This window comes from Piliocolobus tephrosceles, unplaced genomic scaffold (assembly GCF_002776525.5).
Source record: "Piliocolobus tephrosceles isolate RC106 unplaced genomic scaffold, ASM277652v3 unscaffolded_41, whole genome shotgun sequence".
Lineage (NCBI taxonomy): Eukaryota > Metazoa > Chordata > Mammalia > Primates > Cercopithecidae > Piliocolobus > Piliocolobus tephrosceles.
In genome coordinates, this window is record NW_022325420.1 from 1,223,921 (window position 1) to 1,244,717 (window position 20,797).

The 20,797-nt window shown below is 37.7% G+C and overlaps 1 protein-coding gene and 1 non-coding gene across 3 annotated transcripts in view; one reads left to right on the forward strand and one right to left on the reverse strand.

Moving 5' to 3' along the window:
* Positions 1-434: 434 nt before the first annotated feature.
* Positions 435-20,797, reverse strand: part of LOC111550222 (alpha-aminoadipic semialdehyde synthase, mitochondrial) — a 69,330-nt gene continuing 48,967 nt past the window's right edge. Inside the window, exons 16-24 of one of the 2 annotated variants that reach the window (XM_023223515.2) lie at positions 17,554-17,664; positions 17,349-17,457; positions 15,871-16,011; positions 10,224-10,391; positions 5,547-5,642; positions 3,641-3,756; positions 2,909-2,997; positions 1,894-2,070; positions 435-666 (exon numbers count right to left, since the gene is read on the reverse strand). In XM_023223515.2, the coding sequence (XP_023079283.2) occupies positions 548-666; positions 1,894-2,070; positions 2,909-2,997; positions 3,641-3,756; positions 5,547-5,642; positions 10,224-10,391; positions 15,871-16,011; positions 17,349-17,457; positions 17,554-17,664 (1,126 nt within the window). In that variant the 3' untranslated portion in view covers positions 435-547. Of the gene's footprint in view, positions 667-1,893; positions 2,071-2,908; positions 2,998-3,640; positions 3,757-5,546; positions 5,643-6,999; positions 7,105-10,223; positions 10,392-15,870; positions 16,012-17,348; positions 17,458-17,553; positions 17,665-20,797 lie in introns of those variants that run through there. The other variant, XM_023223516.2, reaches the window with a different exon arrangement.
* LOC113224837 lies at positions 5,769-5,830 on the forward strand. The gene has a single exon (XR_003309444.1). It is a non-coding gene; the product is annotated as a U7 small nuclear RNA (small nuclear RNA).

Below are 20,797 nucleotides of genomic sequence, written 5' to 3' on the forward strand. Positions count from 1 at the left end.
TCTTGTAAATTGTAATTTGATCTTATCTATTCTCATTTCCAAACACTCAAGAGAAAACTATAAGGAACTACATTTACAAAAATAAACCATAACTTTATAAAAACGGCATAAAATAGCATTTTGGCAAAAACTTACAGATAGGTAATCTAAAGGTATCTAACTGGATCAATTTTTAAAATATTTTTATATAACTTTTATATAGGAAATTTTTTCTGACTAAAAAAGTAAAACTTCATCTGCTGGTTATAGGAAAATATGTTCTTGTAAGAAAACGGTGGCATAATAAATTAACAAATAGCACAATCATCACTTTCACATACATATTTATAAAATACAGGATAGAATTATTAAAATTCTCTGTTAGTAGCTGACATCTCCTGTTCCAAACATTTCCATATTAAAATACAGATTTATAGTTCAAAAACTATATTGTGTTAACCAAAACATATTACGCTTTAGACTTTAAAACAGCACATAGCAAACCCATTTATCACACACGTTCAGAGCTGTATTGCCTGGGAAGAAAAGAACAAAATATAATTCCCAATTATGGTTTAATTGTACTCTGTGTAGTATATATAATGCCTTCTGCTTTAATTCGCTCCAATATTGGTCCATAGATCTCCTTTGAAAAGGGCCCCATTAGGCCTTTGGCTCCAATTTCACCTGGAAGAAAATAAATGTGTAATTACCATTTTAAAGGTAGTGTCAGAGGTTAATTTCCCCATCAGGAGTCTCCACAAAGAAGCAAACTCAGAGTCAATGAATTCTTGGAGGCCTAGGCATTTTTTAAGTAGCTGCTTAAAAATGTCCCTTAGTAAATTATTACTTAGGCAACACTTTGAAAGGAAAAGGAGTTAATTTTAGATTGAAAGCATAGGCAGACCTAGGGATATTGTCAGAATTTGTACACTTAACTGCATTTATTACTGCCAGGACAATCAGAGAATAAAGTAAAGTAAGAAGTAAAGTCAATCTGACTGGTCAGCTTAACTTGCTAATGTTATTTTTTTAAAAAGGCAAGACACCAACAGAATGAATTGTAACAAGTTTGATTATATGGGCACAGGCACCTGTCAGCATGACTGAAACATAGAACCTGGGCACTCTCACTAGAGGCCACAATGACCCCAACTTTTGTCACTTATTTCTTCACTGATTCCTCAATAACTAAGTTGGTCATTTAATTTGACATTAGGTGATATGCTACTATACATTTTTTTCATTATTTCACATTTTTATGCTTTGATATTTTCTACTCCCCTCATTCTTTCTTGAGAGCCAAACAGAGGCAATGCTTATTGAATGTCTATGTGATCTTCTAGGGAGAGTGGAGAATTGAAATTTGTATTCGTTTAGCCTAAAATATTTATTGAGTACTAATAATATGCTGAGATATGAAGATTAATAAAACTTAACCTATATTCTTGAGAATCTGAAGTGAATATCTTTTTCTATTTTAGAGTTATCACTCCCAATATGGCAAAAACCAAAGAAAGAAAGGAAGGAAGTGACCATTCCCTGGGGACCCCTCTATGTGGCAGCAGCTTTATGTGTTATATCAGTTAGTGTCTCAACAACTCTATGAAATAGGGATGGCAATACCCACTTTAAATATGAGGAAACTCTTGCTCGGAGGTGCTGAGTAACTTGCAGCCCATCACTCAGCCACCTTGTAATTGAGCTGGAGCGAAAATCAGGTCTATCTCCAAAGTCCCCATGCTTTACTCACCAAAAGGGGCCCTCCCAGGCAGTCCACGCTTGGATCTTCTAAGATGGCTCACTTTTAGTGAATGCCTGTGTTATACTCAAAAGCAATTACTCGATGTCCAGGCACCAAATGACTTGGAGGTGATATGGAAACAGGCTCATTCCTCAAATGAACAGACTTACCATCAAGCAACATTTTGGCTGCCATGGCAGTGGGTAACCCCACGGTTTTAGCCATGGCTGAAAAGCCACTGATGTCCCCATAAGCCACAAGATCAATCGTTTTATTTTCTAAATGTCCAGAAGGATGTCTGATTCCAAAGCTGTCTCTCATCACAATCATATCTTTTTCTTCAGGACCTTAAAATAAATAAAGATAAGTGAAAATGCCACTATCGTTACAACTCAAATATCGTCTACCATCTCCTCCTCCTGCCCTTCTGGTTTTAAAAGTTTTCCCTCCTTTTATATATGATCACTAGACAATTATTTACACAGCTTTTTAGCCCAAAGTCAAAGTGAAAACCTCAAGGAAATTAGAACTCTGATTGCATTCCTTTATCTGGGATGGTATCACCGTATCCTGTTTACAGACACAAAGGCATTGCTTTAGAGGCCTTTTAGTGTGCTCCAAAAATGCTTCTTAGGCATTTGCCTAATGCATTAAAAAAAAAAGAAGAAGAAGAAGTAATGCTGGGCACGGTGGCTCATGCCTGTAATCCCAGCACTTTGGGAGGCTGAGGTGGGCGGATCACCAGGTCAAGAGATGAAGACCATCCTGGCCAACATGGTGAAACCTTGTCTCTACTAAAAATACGAAAATTAGCTGGGCGTGGTGGTGCACACCTGTAGTCCCAGCTACTCAGGAGACTGAGGCAGAAGAATCTCTTGAACCTGGGAGGCAGAGGTGAAGTGAGCCAAGATCATGCTACTGCAGTCCAGCCTGGTGACAGTGCAAGACTCCATCTCAAATAAATAAATAGTAAAACTATGTTTTTTCTTTCCCATAATAACTATCTTTATTTTTACTTAATAATTCTCAAATTCTTCTCCCTGGAAAAATGTCCAATTGCCCTTTTCATCATATCATATCTTCCCATTCCGGCTGCTTGGTGCCAACCTTCCAATACGATTATCTGCACTGACTCTATCTTATGATTCTTCTTCAGGTATATTTAGCTAACACTTCAGAGCCTACCATAGGAAAGCTTCATGACCAAATGCTTGGAGAGGGCATCCACAATGGATTCTGCCTGAGGGACTTCTTCATCCCCAAGTAAGCCCAACCTGAAAAGCATAGGAGATGGCTGCATTAGTTCAAGTCCTATACATGTTCTCATTTGGGAAGCAAAAGGGAGCTCCTTTAATTTAATCTTGAAAGGGCAGAATTACAAGATGGTAACTCAAGTTGTAGGATTTTTCTAAAGTGTAAAATAATAACAATATCAATGTTTTAACCTTCAGAATCATCTCCAGACTCACCCAGGCACTACTCCCCGGAGCAGGGCAGAGATGATGCATTGTAATCCCATGTTCTTACAAAGCTCTTTATGAGATTAACTTAGAGGTTAGTTCTCCAACATTAAGTATACCAGCAGGATGCCACAGCAGTCATGTGAAAGAATGTTTTAACGTAATATTCTCTGACTACTCAGAATCTCCTACAGGAAAGCAAAAATACCCCACTACGCTTGGGAACTGAGTGATAAAGTGTTTCCAGATAAGTATTTCTCAAATTATAATTGCCATAGAGCTCCTTTTTTTATCTACTGTCTACGACCACATGAACATGGCACGTGATAATCTCTCTATCCACATTTGAGCAACAAAGTAATCAAAGACAAATGTAAAATGTTTAACTTTTCTTTAGTAGAAATTTGCGATCATTGATCCAGTATATTTTGCTCTAAGTTGAGTGGTGGGTGCCTACCATTCAGCAGCCTCCAACTGGGTATTGTCTCCTCCTAGTTTCTTAAGAACAGCTTCCTTCAACACATCGTGCTCAGAGGAGGGTGAAATCCCAACTAGGTCACAGAGGAGTTGTTTCTGGTTAGAAAAATAAAGACAAAATTTCTAAGTCCCTAATAAATTTTTTTTAATTAACTGAAAAATTATCCTATTAAAACACTGAACTTCAAATACACCTCAAATTTTAAAATTAAAAATAACTGGAAACAGGAAATTGTAACACATACACATACATATATGCATCTGCATACCTACACATCAATAAATAGCTGCTATTCCAAAATGATACTTCACTAATAAAAATGGGTTCTAAGATCAACTCAATACAAAACAGATGGTGTGCTTCTTACTAGCACATTCCCTGTCTTTGTATATCCTCTCTATCACTATTTTTTTACCCATTCTCCCCCTACCATCCAGCAGTCCATTTTGACCAGGATGAAGTGGAAAAGGCTTACTGCAGTGGTTGCCAGTAGCAACCAGGGTTCTTCTGTAGGTTCAAGAGATAAGAAAGACCTTGCAGTTAATAAAATCTCAAAGGATGAACATGTAAACAGTAGCCATAGTTTTTTCTACTTTCAAAACAAGACTTTTTCTAGGCTCCCAAAGGAAATGCTATGCTCTAGATCAGGAGTGAACCAACTGGTTCACAGACCAAATTTGGCTCACTGTGTTTCATTAAATAAAAAGTTTTATTGAAACACAGTCATGCTCATTGGTTTGTGCATCGTCTATGGGAGAAGTGAGTGGTACTGACAGAGACCGTGTGGCCCATAAAGTCTAAAACATTTATAACCTGGTCCTTTACAAAAAAGACCATCCCTAAGAATGTCTGCACCAACCTTCTCAAGCCAGCTGCCCCAACCCCAGGTTCTCTCTGCAGATATTTATTCACTCCTACCCAACAAGTAAATTTATGAAAGGTAAAACTTAAGATTGGAAAGGTTCACAAATGCACACACAAAGAAATGAGTGTAAAAGCATCACAAAGAAATGATGAATGCTTAAGGTGGTAGATATTCCATTTACTCTGATGAGGTTATTACACATTGCATGCCTATTTCAAAATATATCATGTCCTCCATAAATACACATACCTATTATGTACCCATAAAAAATTAAAAATTAAAAAATAATTTTTTTAATGAAACTAGCTAGCAAGAATACCAAAACTTTTTTTTGAGATTTAATAGAATTAGCAACATTGGTCCTTTTCTCCTTGTGATATATTTCTGGCATTTCTATTGGAATATGGGCACACTAGTTTAAGTTGAATGACCAGCTGGTAATGAGTTAATTCTGAGCAGTTAGTGGAAGCTCTACTTCACATTCAGTTCCAAGCCTCCACAGTTCATTCCAACTCTGAGGCCTTAAGATTTTGGTAGAACAAAAGATAGACGCATAAGCTTGGTAACTGAAAATCAAAACACTCATAGTTCTGAGTAACCACATGAGAGTATTGACAAGATTTGGAGGTTGGGAATCCAGTTCTATAATACACTAGTAACTCTCCTGGATTCTCACTTTCAGGAAGCGCAAGTGACTCCCATCACTGGGTCACCACTTAGACGACTGGAAGAGCTCAGAGCTTAATGCAGAGAGCAAATGCATCTCTTACCATAGCTCAAGGAGCAGTCAAATGATGTAAGTTGCTGCAGGAAACAGGCCTGATATGTGTCAGCCCCACACCCTCTCCACTCTTCCACAACAGTGAAGGGAAAGGGGGCTTCAGAATTAGGATTTAGCTTCCTGCTCATAAGCTAATAAATGGGTCCTTTCATTGACCCAAAGCAGAGTTTACCCCCTCCACCATTTCAGAAGGTATTTCTGAAGAGGAGCAGATAGAACGTAATTCCAGAGTCACTCACCCAGGTGAGAAAGTTGGCCTCAGGTCTAAAGGCAGGAAGTGCTTCTCTGTTTATAAGACCTAATTTTACAAATCCATTCAAAGCTTTCATATATCCCTGAAACAAGAATTAATAGGCAGTATATAAAATGTTTCTCTTCCAATGAAAAAATATAAAATATTTTTGAAAAGAGGGATCTATCCTTGTAACTAATTTAGAAAATAATTGTTTATATTAAGATATGAGTGTTACAGCTCTTTTAGAATTTGCCTAGCAGGTTTTCTCATCTTTACTAGAAACCCCTCCCCACAACCCACCAAAAAAAAAAAAAAATTGTATTGAGGATATAGATACAACCAATTTCAAGCTCAAACTGAGATCAATAGTGTCATAACAATCCCACTGGTTTACATAAAAGACTTTGCAAAACATAGGTTTTTACTTCTGTTTCTGGGTAACATGTGAATGAAATTTTCTGGCAGCAAAAGGGCAAATTTTCTTATGTGTTATATGCTATCAGCTCAGCAGAATATTATTTAATAGAACAATCAGTTGAGCTCTTTCTTATAATGGAAGGAGGAACTTGTAAGAATATCCTCCTCAAAAGCAGATAATCCAATCTACTGATTAGAGCCACTACCCCCAAGATATATGGAGAGAAGAAAAAGAGGTAGGAATCAGAGAGATTTTTCTAAGATATGATGACATCACCACTCTGATAAAAATTCCTCATGTATCTTTCATTGTCTACAAAGTAAACCTGAGGTCCTTGGTATAGTATGTAAAACCCATCACAATATGCTCATCTAACCTAACTCACAGATCTCCACTTTCACTATTCCCCAAATGTGCTGTGTTCTTCCAGAAACCAGGGCCTCTGTATATGCTGCTCCTGTAACTGGAATGTGTTGGCCACACTTCTTCATTTATGAAATGTTTTCTCCTCCCTTCAGACCCAGTTTAGCACCTCTTCTGAGTCCCCTAGGTGAGTGGGCACTCCCTTCTTGTAGCATTTTGTATATATCTTTATCATGGCAATTAATACAGCTTGTAATTAATTGTCTATTCAGCTGCTGTACTGTAGGTATTGAAAGGAGGGAAATAATATCTTTATATTATATTATATTATATTATATTATATTATATTATGTTATATTATATTTTATTTGTGTGCATATTCTTCATCCCAATGCCCACTTCAGGGCAGATAAGTCAAGCAAATAATGCCTAGTCCATGGTGAGCAAAAATGCATCACCACTGATGACTAAACTGTAGAAGAGTATTATATTAATACTCTTATTAATACTATTATATTAATAAGATAAGTATAATATAATATACTATATAAGTATAATATAAATATAATAATATAATACTATTATATTAATCTTATTATACTATTAATAAGAGTATTAATAGGTGCTAGGTTAGAGGAAAACATAGCTGTGGGAGCACAAAAGAAGGGGAACTCACATAGATGGGGCTGGGTGGTTCAAGGGGAAGGAGTTAGGGAGGATACCATAGGAAGGTATTCAACATTATTGAACATTCCAATCCATTATTCAGCATTCCAATCCCCTAAAAGAGAACAAATGGCTGGATAAATAGATTCTGAATAATAGATGAAGTGAAGAAAGACCATAATGTTTATTCTCCCGTGTGCAAATGGGAAGCAAGGTGAGAAGGCTATGATAAGAAATTTTGCAGCTGCTATAATTACTGCTCAAGCAGCGAGAGAGAAAAGAAAAGAGAGAGAGGGAAGTAATTCTAGGGAGCAACAGAGTTTTTAAAATATAAAATAGTTCCTGTAACCATCAGATATTTCACTACTGAATGTCTAGTCAACTAGCAATTTTCACATTTCTAAAGGTTATATTGTTCAAACTGTTTAAAGGTTACTAAAAAAAGAATTCTCATTTGCTCTAATCCAAATGCAAATATACTTCAAAGAGGAGAAACAGAAAAGTAATATCACTAGCTTGTTTAGCTCACTTCTGGGACCTGTTAGGTGCTAGAGATCCCTTTATCCAACATGTAAAATGCTGATTTCTGAGCTATTTATTAATCTCAGAAATATATTTTTATGCTGACCCCTAGAAATGAATTTATTTTATGTATTCATTCATCAATAAGCATTTCGCAAACTGCTGCTATTTGTCAGACTTGTGCTAGGGACTGAGGCCACAGAGTGAAAAAAAATGCAGTCCCATCTATGCAGAAACTGCAGTCAACAGAAGGGTCAGATAAGTTAAGCAAATAATTCCTAGTCCATGGTGTGCAAAAATGCATCACCCCTGGTGACTAAACTGTAGCAGAGTATTATATTAATAGGTGCTAGGTTACAGGAAAACATAGCTGTGGGAGCACAAAAGAAGGGGAACTCACATAGACGGGGGTGGGTGGTTCAAGGGGAAGGAGTTAGGGAGGATACTATAGGAAGATGCTATTAAGCTGCATCTAGGACAAGCAGGTGACAGGCAGGCAGGGAAGGACAGTAGCCAAGGCCTCTTTGTCGTATTTGAATGACGGTATCTCATCTCCAATACTGGAAAGAATGTTAGGGTTACCAAAGGGTTGCTGGCATTGCCAAGGATGGTGGCCCTCATGATTATGAACACTGCGACATCTTCCATCCTCAGAATCTGTGGGAATGGCTCCCACTTGCACACCTTGTTGAGACTTTTATTCAATGTTTAAATCTATTAAAATCCTTCATTCCAGGATCTATATGTTTGTCAAAAGACTATACTGAAAGCTATATATCCTAACTGCTGGCCAAAAAAAAAAAAAAGTTACTACTCATATTCTTTGAACAAATTGAAGAAAAGAGATGAAGAAATCTGCCAGAGCTGGGGATAGTATGCATGAGTTCAGACTAGAATTTCTACTGTGCCTAAAGGTTGGTAGAAGAGCCACAGCTCCTAGATCTCAGTAGGACATTATCATTGATGTCTCATTTGATTTCTGGACAATGAAAAAGTCATATTCATGGAGTACAAGCACCTGCTCTCTAGGAGCTTACAATCTCTTTTGGGAGACAAGAAAAATATACATAAAATTATAACTTAAAATGCTGACAAGTAAATGCTAAGTGGCCATACATGTAACAGAAGCTCTCAAGAGTAAGAAATATAGTGGTTGCTTTCTTTTTAAGAACAGATAGGTGAGTGAACCTGGAAGACATTATGCTAAGTGGAGTAAGTGAGACACAAAAAGTAAAATGTTGCATGATCTCACTTACATGCAGAATCCTTTTTTTTAAGAAAGTAAAATATGCAGAGATAGAGAATAAAACCGTGGTTACCAGGGGCAGGGTTGCAAAGAAGAAAAGAAGAAGGCCTGAAGGAGTATGATACAAATACTTGGAGGAAAATTTCCAGGAAAAAGGAACAGCCAGCAAAAAAAGGTAAGAGAGTGACAGAAAAGCAGGCACAAGATTGAAGAGTCATCACTGACAGGTCCATGTGCCTTACATCTTCCAGTTAAAAAGATAATCAGAGAATACGAGATAACACACATGAGACAAATCCCCTCTCTGACCTTAGCCAGGAAATCTCACAAGACAGACAGATTTGCAGCCAGGTCTCTGATCTTGAGAGATGCATGTATTTTAGGTATGTTGGTTACATTAGGTTGAGTTGAGTCCCCTGTCGCCAAATTCATGGGCATCCAGAGCCTCAGAATATGGCTTCACTTGAAGGTTTGCAGATAGAATTGATTAAGGATCTCAATATGAAGTCAACCCGGATTTAGGGTGAACCCTAAGTCCAATGACAAGTGCCCTAATAAGAAGGGAGGCAACACAGTGAGACACACAGAAGAAGGTGATATGAAACTGAGGCACAAATTGGATGGATGTGTTTCAAAGTCAAGCCTCCAAAAGGCACCAACCTTACTCACACACACCTTGATTTCAGACTTCTGGCCTCCTGAATGGTGACAGAATAAATCCCTATTGTTTCAAGCTACCCAATTTGTGATATTATGCTAGAAAACTATTAAACCAGTTGTCTTGATTTGGTTACACTTGCAACTGCTTGATTTGTGATCAATAAATGTGTAGTGGACATTTGCATTTATGCTCCTAGAATGTACTCCCCATTTTGTGGTTTAAAAACGTTTTGGATTTGCTCTGGGGAGGCCCCTTTAATCCCGTCTGTTTCCTCCACCCCAGTCCCCGTTTTTTAATGACATTGACTCCATCTCCAGTTCTAGGAACATATAACATAGGCCAAAGTAGATGAGCACATTTTATCCCACTGACCTTAGGGGGCTAATGAGACAAAAATAATATTTTTGGCTATTAGAATGGTATCATTTTTTATTCCCACTGAATTTGATCCTGAGAGCCTGGGGGTGCTGCCACAACTCTGCCATCACGTAGCACTTGAGACTCCAGTGAATACTGGAAAGAAGAGCCGAGAGGTTATGAGAAATCAGGTCCTGGGGAAGTCACTTGACCTCCAACTCTCACTAAGCCTGAAGCCCTGCCTGTCCCCAATCCTAATGAGTCAATTAATTACCTTTTTATTTTGAGGTGAGTCTCCTAAAATATTCAATCATAAGATTTCTGAAAAAAAATATAGACTCCAACTTGGTTTATCATCTTAATTATTTTGACTACTAAGAAAAGTTAAGTGTACACATCACTTACATCAAAACTGGCAACATGTTGAATCTAAAGTCCATCTGCTTACCTTATATCTCAGTGTCCCCCGCAACAAAGTATGAGCAGAAGAAATGCCATAAATCTCAGCATATTTCGTACTGTCTCTGTTAGGATAGCCTTCCAAATTTAATCCTGGGAAAAAATCCATGGACGTAACGGCATCAAGAAAGGAGATGCCCCCTGCAACATTCACAACCTGAGGAACATTGAGAAGGCACAGATGGGGTTACAGTTGTTCCTTTCTTTTAGGGCTTTCCTGCATTCTATGGACAAAGAAAGCAATAGAACTTTGAAAAAAAAATAATGAAACCACCATAATCATTATCCCATACTTAAGCTGTTCTACTAATATCATAATTCACAAAGCAATTCTTCTCTCAAGCTTTAAAATTTGACTCTAAAACATTTAGTTTTTCTAAACATAAGGTCTTATTTTCAAGTTTTTTCCTTCCCCTGGATAAAACGGCACTAAATTATTTCCCACCAGAATTTGCCTTTTTTAAAAATATAAATATTTAGAAAAAATTTTTAAAATCAACATTTTAATTTTATTTTTTAAACCTTGTTTATTTTTAAATAAAATTATTTTATATAAAAATGTTTAAAAAATAAACTTAAAAAATAAGTTAAAGCAACAGATAATTATTTAAATGACTTCTATGCTCAAACAACAATCAATATTCTCATTCTTTTCTTTTACTTTCATGACCCTTCTAAATGCCACATTAGGCATCAGTCACATACATTTCATTCAGACAGCTAAATTTATTGAGCAGTTACTATCTGTGTTCCCTTCACAAATTGTGAAGGGAATAAGATGAGTGATGAAATAAAAATCTTTTGATATCTCAGTACTTCTATTTCCCATACCCCTACCCGCATCACACATACTCAAAATTCAGTGAAGGATTTCTTTGTTTCTAATTTTAATTAAAGGACAAATTTTCTTTTAGTTTATGAGGCTTATTATTATCATTGAGATAATGGAAAGTATTCTGGAGTGATAAAATTAGGTGTGAGAATTCTGGTTGGTGCTGCTGGTGGAACTGAATTTTATCCTTATTGTACTACTGGAAACAATTTCTGACCAATTTCTCTAAGCTGCACAAAGCAACCCTGTACCAGGGAGCTGCCAATATACTTTAAGGTGGATTCACAGGATTTGCCTGAAGAGGCCTTTGGCTAAACTTAATGATTCTCATGTCTTATTTGTAGATGGGTTCTGAACGTGCCTTTGTATGAGAGAGAAAATGGAAACTCATTTATATGTGGATGAAGCCCCAGAAAGAAAAGGGCTACGCTGGCTGCAATGTCAGGACCACTGGAGTCTTTTCAGTTCAGAGGCTCACTTTGGAGAGTGCCAAGCACTATTGCAAATTTCAAAAGTGAAAATCTGAATGAAGGATGTAAGGAATGCCTTTCATTTAATTTTCTTGTGAACTCTTCTAGACTGCAGAGTAAATATTTCCAAAGGGATGATTTCTGTACTACATCTTTAAAATCAATATATTTAAAAGAATTCTAAATTTTTGAAAAAATGTAAGAAAGCAAATGTTGGGCATTGTGGTGCCCACCTGTAATCCCAGCTACTTGGATCGGGAGGCTGAGGCAGGAGGATGGCTTGAGCCCAGGAGTTTGAGAATAGTCTGAGGGACACAGCAAGACACCATCTCTTAAAAAACAAAAAAAGCAAATGTTGACCATTAGGGTCTTCACACCCATCTCATTTCTATAATCTATGACAGTTCTTAAGTTTTGTTTGCTTGTTTGAAGGTCAGGAAAATTTCTGAAAGAAAAATTCAGTAAAGACGACAATATTCTAGCTTACCAATCAGAAATAAAATAGCAAGTTCATAAGTCTATCATGAAATCCTTACAAAGAAGATGGAGAAATGTAAGCTGAACGGCAATGGTTCATTTAGTGAGAATGGCAGTTGGCTAAGCAATCTGACCCAAAAATTACTGGGTAATCATTGTCATTTGATATTAATTCATAGTTGTATTTCTAGTGGCATATAATGTAGTTCAACAATAAGTTCTTTCTTAGTTATTATTTTATTAATAATTTGAATGACAACAGAAACATATTCGTCTGTTTTGCAGAGAATATACATTTCTTTCTGCTCTGACAATGCTCAGGCTCATTACTCACTGCTGTTGCAAGTTTCTCTAGGTCCAACTCTCACACACACACACAGACAAACACAAATACACATCTCCCAACTAGAGAGAATCACTGTTATATTTGAATAATGTATCATATATATTCAAATAATCACAGTAAGCTTGATCACCAAATTAATGAGGAATTATACAATCATTTTTTCAGGGCCCACTATGTGCCCCATGCCTTGTACTGGGCATTATCTTTAATCCATGAAATAACCCATTTTTCAGAGGTGAAAACTGAGGCTGAGTCACCCAAAGGCAAATTGAACCCAGTTCTATTTGACTGCAATGTCTGTGTTCCTTCTACTACACTGTCCCCTTAATCGTGCTTATTTCTGGATCAGTATTTTTAAGGGGATATTGACAAAGTCAGCATTCCAGATTATGCCACCTAGGATGCACCTGAAAGCTGCATAAAGAATGGATACAGGCAAAGGAAGACAGTGGTAGCTCTTGATTTCCAAGGGGCTGGGTGCTGCAGTCAAGGTGGTGGCAGGCAACGGATAGAGGGCTAGAAAACTTCTCTTAAAGCGATGTTTGCAGAGCAAGCACACTTCTCACTCAGATTACATGTTTTGCCAGGTTAGACTGGGAAACACTGCAGAAGGTGATGGCGAAGCTCTGCTGTGTCACTCCCAAATGCCACCAATGTAAAAAAGTATACCACCACTGTGAGGGGAATGAAACCAAAAGAAGATGAAATCACTGTCTCTGAATATGTGGAAGAAAATCACAATTGTTAGGAATCAAATTAGAAGTTAGAAATAGTACAAGTGGCTAGAAATTACGGCAAAGATGTAAGACAATGAGATATATTCAAATTCATAGGCCACTGCCCAATTTCTGGAAAAGTTGAAGGCTTCAATTTTAAGTAGAAGTCAGAGAAGTGACTTGGTTCCCCATTATGATTCTGTGAATTATTTAAGACCCACTCCATGGTGCAGGGTGATGATGGCAGAGGGAGTGAAGGGCAAGAATACAAGAGAGGTTTTAAGTTGTTTAACAATCTGGCTTGGGAAACACACTGATACACCCGAATTACTGACTGAATAATGCAGCACCTAGAAAATTCTTAGACACGGAGAAATGAAGTGTCTGATTCTTTGATTCAGTTCAGACAAAATAATAGTGAACAGAGGCTGGAGTGGTCACAAAAAGCTTCATCCACAAGAGGAAACGCAAGTGGGACCTTGAAAAGAGTATCATTTTAGCTAAGAAAAGTGTCATGTTTTCTCTTGGTATCCTCCACAGTGTCAGAGAGATGCAAAAAGTACTCATTTTTACAAAAGAAGTTTAGGATGAAAGAGGAGAACTTCAAATCCAACAAATACAACTTCTGCTACCTGAAAATAACCTCTTGCTTTTCTTAAACCCTCACAACTACTAATTTCCTTATGTAGCTAATATTTGCTAGATTGATTACATGTCTGACAATCTGCTGTTAGGCAGATTGCAATCTATGTGACCTCACTGACTAAGAACCCTGGAAGGCTGGCGTGATTGTCCTCATCTTCCAACAAGGAACCCAAAGCTCACAACCAGTAATGGCAGAGCCAGGCCCACAGATATCAAGTTTCTTGCTTTTTCTTTTAGATGGTTGCACTCTGCTGACCCTTTCATTGTTACCAACTTTAGCATTTATAAGGCCTCCTGAAAATAAGTGTTTTACTCAACTGAGGCAAGAATTTGTCTTGCTTTCACATGTTAATTTATACCAAACATAGGCCAGTCTCTTAAGATCGCAGAAGGTAAAAGGAGCGGTTGGAATGCGATAGGAGACAGGCTGTAGCATGTAAAAGGATGTGTGCTTGGTAAAACATCAGACTAAGATTCTGGTCCAAACCTTCATGATTCATAGAACTGAAGAATTGGATGGAACATCAGTGCTCACATTCTACATCAGGAAACTGACATCCGGTGGATCTTTTCTACTGCCAGGTCTTTGGCTATGTTATGAGGGATGCCAGGAATTAGACCAGAACTCATTGATCCTGTTTATTATTCTGAAACATGTCACACATTCCAGCATCAAGTTAAAGTGTCCTGCTTGTTTAGTACTATTTTAAATGTAGCTGTGGTTCTCTGATCATTAAATCAGTTGTTCTCAAATTCGGCTGCATATTAGAATCACTAGGGAGATTTAAAAAATTCCCAAACCCAGGCAAATCAGAATCTTTAGGGATGAGGCCCAAGCACTTTTTAAACTCCCCTTGTAATTCCAAGGTACAGCCAAGTATGAGTTATTCTCTATATCACAGGCACAAAAGACCATGGCTAATAACAGCATTCACCTTGTTGCTTAAGAAATTCTTTCTGTCTACTTCTGAAATACATTTCGATTCACAGATACATTGACAATATAAAATACTGATGCTAGAATAATCTTTTTAAGACACATCTATCTGATCATATTACTCATCATTCCCTGCAGGGCCAGTACTAGGGCAAGGTGAGTGAGTGCCTACAACACAATTCAAAGAGGCACTCTGAGTCTCATTACACTTTTCTCCAAACTGTGAGCATAAACTATGAAGTCAGATAGATGTGATTTGGATACTCGCTCTGCCATTTGCCATTTCTTTAAGTGTAGCTGTTACCTTAAATCCCTAAACCTGATTTTTCCCCTTGTAAAACTGTCATACCATGAGCGCTAACATCCCTGCCTAGCTGGCACCTTCATATCCTTCAAGGCCAAGCACATCCTCTTCTCCACTAGTTTTCCTTCTCCCCACCCTCCTTCCCCCAGCCCCTTCACCAAGGCCAATTAAACTGTTCTCCCGTCTGTACCTCTGAGCCACTTTAACATGCTTTGGAAATTTCCCTATTCAATTATAATTATTTATTCCCGTGTCTGTCCTTCCAGCCATTAGGCAATCTGGCAAAAGGAGAAAAAAACATCTTTAAGAGTTAGTTAGATCTGGGTTTGACACTCAGTCAAATGACCTCGGACATGCTCTCTGAGCCACAGCTTTCTTATTGTAAAATAATGAAAATAATACTAAACTCAGAGAGTTCTTATGTTCTGTTATATGGCAGCTGTTTCTTGTGTTCTGTTACATTGCAGTTTCTTTCCCCAGCACAACAAACCCTCCATTCTAAGAGCTAGACCCCATCCCCAATCCAGCTGTGAGTTTCCTGAGGTCATGAATTTCATTCTCTGTGACAGTCTTGGGTAACTTGCCCAAAGTCCAGCACAGAGTAGACACTCAGAAAATGTTTGTCATGCTGAAATAAATCAAGAGATAACCAGTGTTTACATATATAGAGAAGTGAATATTTGAATGGTAGAAACAACTTGCAAGAAGGCATAGGGAAGAATAGACACAGGCTTTGCTCAGAACCGCAAGGAGACCATGCTAAACAGAGCAGAAAATATATACTGTGAAATACCACAGGAGGAGATAATGGAGACAGCATTATTAAAGGGTTTGGGATCAGGGAGTATTTAGACTGTCTCAGGCAGTTATTGCAGGTTGATATCACTATGCTTGGATGAGATTCCTCACCTTTCCATCAAGCAGATAGGTGGCAGACTGCATTACGTTCATCAAAACTCCCACCGGACTCCAGCTAAATTTATATCTCAATGGATTGTTCGAATGTTCAGGGGCTGGAAGCCCACCGCAGTAGGAAATATATGATTCAATCTATAAATTAAAGAATCAATAAATAAGGAAGAATTCACAAGTTAGAGAATGTCTAAGTAATTAATTGAAGACAATGATATGAATGGAGTAAACTTGCTACAGTTTTTCATTCTTTTTTTTTTTTTTTTTTTTTTTTTGAGACAGAGTCTCACTCTGTCGCCCAGGCTGGAGTGCAGTGGCCGGATCTCAGCCCACTGCAAGCTCTGCCTCTCGGGTTCACGCCATTCTCCTGCCTCAGTCTCCCGAGTAGCTGGGACTACAGGTGGCCACCACCTCGCCCAGCTAGTTTTTTGTGTTTTTTTAGTAGAGACGGGGTTTTCACCGTGTTAGCCAGGATGGTCTCGATCTCCTGACCTCGTGATCCGCCCATCTCGGCCTCCCAAAGTGCTGGGATTACAGGCTTGAGCCACCGCGCCCGGCCTGGTTTTTCATTCTTAAAGTTACTAAGGCGTTCGAAAATACACCTTCAAAGCCATGTACCATTTGATTAAATAACAGATGATTTTATATATATGTTTTTTTTAAAAAAAAAACCTGTAAAAATAGTGACTAACATTTTGTTCAGTTAAAAATTCAACTCTTAGTTCAATTCTGCTTGGTCAGTTCCTACTAACTTTTGAATTCAAATTATATATTTACATATATATAATTTGAATACATACACATTCAAAAACCCTAAAACAATCTGAATCATCCCATTTACACCCAATAGTACCTTGCCAAAGGTACTATTTCATAAAAGATATTTCATATCAACAGACTCTGATACCCAAAGATTCTTCTCATTTTTAAAAGTCAAACCTTACTACAGAATCTTCAAGGTAGTCTAAAATTTGTATTAAGCCAAAATTTTATAGTAGCATCTGTTTCTCCAAAATTTGGTTGCTACCTAAGACCTGGACATTGTTTTCCCATATAGATATTTTTGCATTTATAAGATTTTATTTAAAATTTCTGGGAGGCCAAGGGGGACGGATCATCTGAGGTCGGGAGTTCAAGACTGACCTAACCAACATGGAGAAACCCCATCTCTACTAAAAATACAAAATTAGCCGGGCACAGTGGTATGTGCCTATAATCCCAGCTACTCGGGAGGCTGAGGCAGGAAAATTGTTTGAACCTGGGGGATGGAGGTTGCAGTGAGCCGAGATCATGCCATTGCACTCTAGCCTGGGCAACAAGAGCGAAACTCAGTCTAAAAAAAAAAAAAAAAAAAAAAAAAAAAAAACCTCTTTAATTTTGATTAAAGGTGTTGCTATATTATAACTCATACTTTGATTCTGTACACAAGAAGTTAGACATTTTAATGTTCTCCTTTGGGCATAAATTGGGCTCACCGTGGCTCCCACTTCCTTGGCTTTATCTATTGTTTCCATTGCTAACATGTGATCAAGACCAGGGTCCAATCCCAATTCACCAATGATTGTGATGCCAGCATCTTCCACCCTGCAGCAGGTGGAAAGAGGAAAAAGGAAAACTTGGATATAAAATAAAAACAGTGCCATGGATTCACTCAGTTTGTTTAAAATGATTAAAACTTACCTTTTTTCCAATTCTTTTAGTGCTGGTGTGATGTAGCTTGCGGTGACCATGTTAACTTTGTTTGTGATGCAGGCCTTGGCCACAAGAGGGTGCAATACATAAGGCAACAAGCTTAAAAACAGGAAGAAACTAATCAGAAACTCCCTTTTTCAACCCTACCTGGTACTTGAACTGTATTAAAGCTGCATCTTAAGTTACTGTTCTGATTAAATTATTCTCTCAGAAAAGGCAACACTTATACACTGTTGGTGGGAATGTAAATTAGTTCAGCTGCTACAGAGGGCAGTTCAGAGATTTCTCAAAGAGCTAAAGGTTGAACTACCATTTGACCTAGCAATCGCATTACTGGGTATCTATCCAAAGGAAAATAGATTATTCTACCAAAAAGACACATGCACTCATATATTCATCACAGCACTATTCTCAATAACAAAGAATGCAATAAATTGACATGCCCATCAATAGTGGATTGGGGCCAGGTGCTGTGGCTCATGCCTGTAATCCCAGCACTTTAGGAAGTCAAAGACAGGTGGATCGCTTGGGTCCAGGAGTGGAGAAATATCATCTCTACAAAAAGTACACGGTGAAATATCATCTCTACAAAAAGTACAAAAATTAGCCCAGCATGTTGGTGCATGCCTGTAGTCCCAGCTACTCCAGAGACTGAAGTGAGAGGATCACTTGAGCTCAGGAGGTCAAGTCTGCAGTGAGTCGAGATCACACCACTGCACACCAGCAGTAGGGTGACACCCTGTCTCAACAAAACAAAACAAAATGAAACAAAAATAAAAAAACACCAAAAACAGTGAATTGGATTAAAAACTGTAATACATACACACCACTGAATACTACACGGCCATAAAAAAGAATGAAATCGTGTTCTTTGCAGCAACATGGATGCAGCTGGAAACTATGATCTTTTTTTTTTTTTCCCCCTATACTAGGAACTCTCTTAATTCTAACTAGGTCTTTTTTTTTTTTACTTTTTTTTGAGACGGAGTCTGGCTCTGTGGCCCAGGAGGTTGGAGTGCAGTCGCCGGATCTCAGCTCACTGCAAGCTCCGCCTCCCAGGTTCACGCCATTCTCCTGGCTCAGCCTCCAGAGTAGCTGGGACTACAGGCGCCCGCCACCTCACCCGGCTAGTTTTTTTTTTTTTTTTTTTTTTTTTTTGTATTTTTTAGTTGAGACGGAGTTTCACCGTGTTAGTCAGGATGGTCTCGATCTCCTGACCTTGTGATCCACCCGTCTCGGCCTCCCAAAGTGCTGGGATTACAGGCTTGAGCCACCGCGCCCGGCCTGGAAACTATTATCTTATGCGACCTAACACAGAAACAGAAAACCAAATACTGCAGGCTCTCACAAGTAAGTGGGAGCTGAACATTGGGTACACATGGAATTAAAGATGGAAACAATAGACACTGAGCACTACCAGAGGGAAGAGGTAAGAAGTGAAGCAAGGGCTGAAAAACGACCTACTGGGTACTATGCTTGTTACTCGGTGACAGATTCATTGATACTCCAAACCTCAGAATCACACAATACACCTTTGTAATAAACCTGCACATGTAACCCCTGATTGTAAAACGAAAGTTGAAAGTAAAATAAATAAATATTCCCTTGGACATGATCAATGACTCCCTGTGGGCCACAGAATAAAATCACCTTTTTATCACATCTAAATAGCAACACTATTCTATTGACCTGAGGAGGAATAAATGCCTGAGAAGTGGTTTTATTGTTTATTTTGTTTTTGTTTTTTTTTATGAACTAGAGAAAATCTGAAGTACGCAGAATGAATTTGACAAGTACAATGGTGTAGTATGATATTGTTTATGTTGGTTTTCATTTTTTTGTTGGTACTGTAGACAGTTTTACCAAATAGTCAATAAAAAACAACTTAAATATTGTCATGTAATTGACAGGGTATTTTATTATTCCTATAATAGATGATGGATACACTCATTTATATAATACTCATATTTATGAAAATTTGATTTCTTGTGATTATGCAGTCCCAGCACCAAATTATAATCCCAAAGCCAAAATTGTTGAAAACCCAGTCAAAGTTGAGCTTTGAGTACAGCATCATCTGTTGTTCACCATGTGGATTTTTAGCCATTTTGATAGCCTTTACACCGATCAACACCATTAAAGCCTATCTCCTCCTTGGGCCCTTCCTGGAGTCTACTCAATAACGTAACACATGGGCCATCTTGACCTAGTTTGACACTTCCTGATAGCCATTTGGAAGATGTGGAGGTAAAAAGAAAGGCAGCCCTATTTTAGTGGAAAACCCAAGACAGAAAACCCCAATCCAAATTATACTTGCCCCTTTAAGAAATTTCCAAACAGTTGTTTTCCTCCACAAAGCTTTCCCAGATTCCCCCAAAGCCAGATATCCTTCCTGTGCATGCAACCAGTTATATCTTTATAACATTTAATGGAATTTGATCCATTCGTCCCTGTATTTCTACAGCTCATGTATTACATTATTGAGTAGACTCCAGGAAGGGCCCAAGGAGGAGACAGACTTTAATGGTATTGATCAGTGTAAAGGCTATCAAAATGGCTAAAAATCCACACGGTGAACAACAGATAATGTACTCAAAGCTCAACTTTGATTGGGTTTTCAACAAATTTGGCTGTGGTATAATAATTTGGTTCTGGGACTGCATAATCATAAGAAATTAAATTTTCATAAATATGAGTGTTATATAAATGAGTATATCCATATTCTATTCTAGGAATAATAAAACACCCTATTAATTACATGACAATATTTAAGTTGTTTTTCAATGCCCATTTGGTAAAGCTGTCTACAGTACCAACAAAAAAATAAAAACCAATGTTAACAATATCACACTATATCATTGTACTTGTGAAATTCATTCTGCACACTTCACATTTTCTCTACTTCATAAAAAAATAAAATAAAACCACTTTTCAGGCATTTACTCCTCCACAGGTCAATAGAATAGAGTATTGCTATTTAAATTTATTATAACGCAGAATAAAATTGTGTATATCTTTTATCAATATCAAAAGCTCCTGGTCTCTGTGTTTTTGTATCTTTAAACCAAAAAGAATTAGTGCTAACAAATTTGGTAGACTTTTAGAAGCCACTGAGCAAAATACTTGCAAAACTATTAGAACCAAATATTACTAGAAAAGGTGCAATGTCATCATCTTAAAGGTTAAGCAGAAATTTTTAAATCACATTCTCCATATTAAACTTGCCCAATCA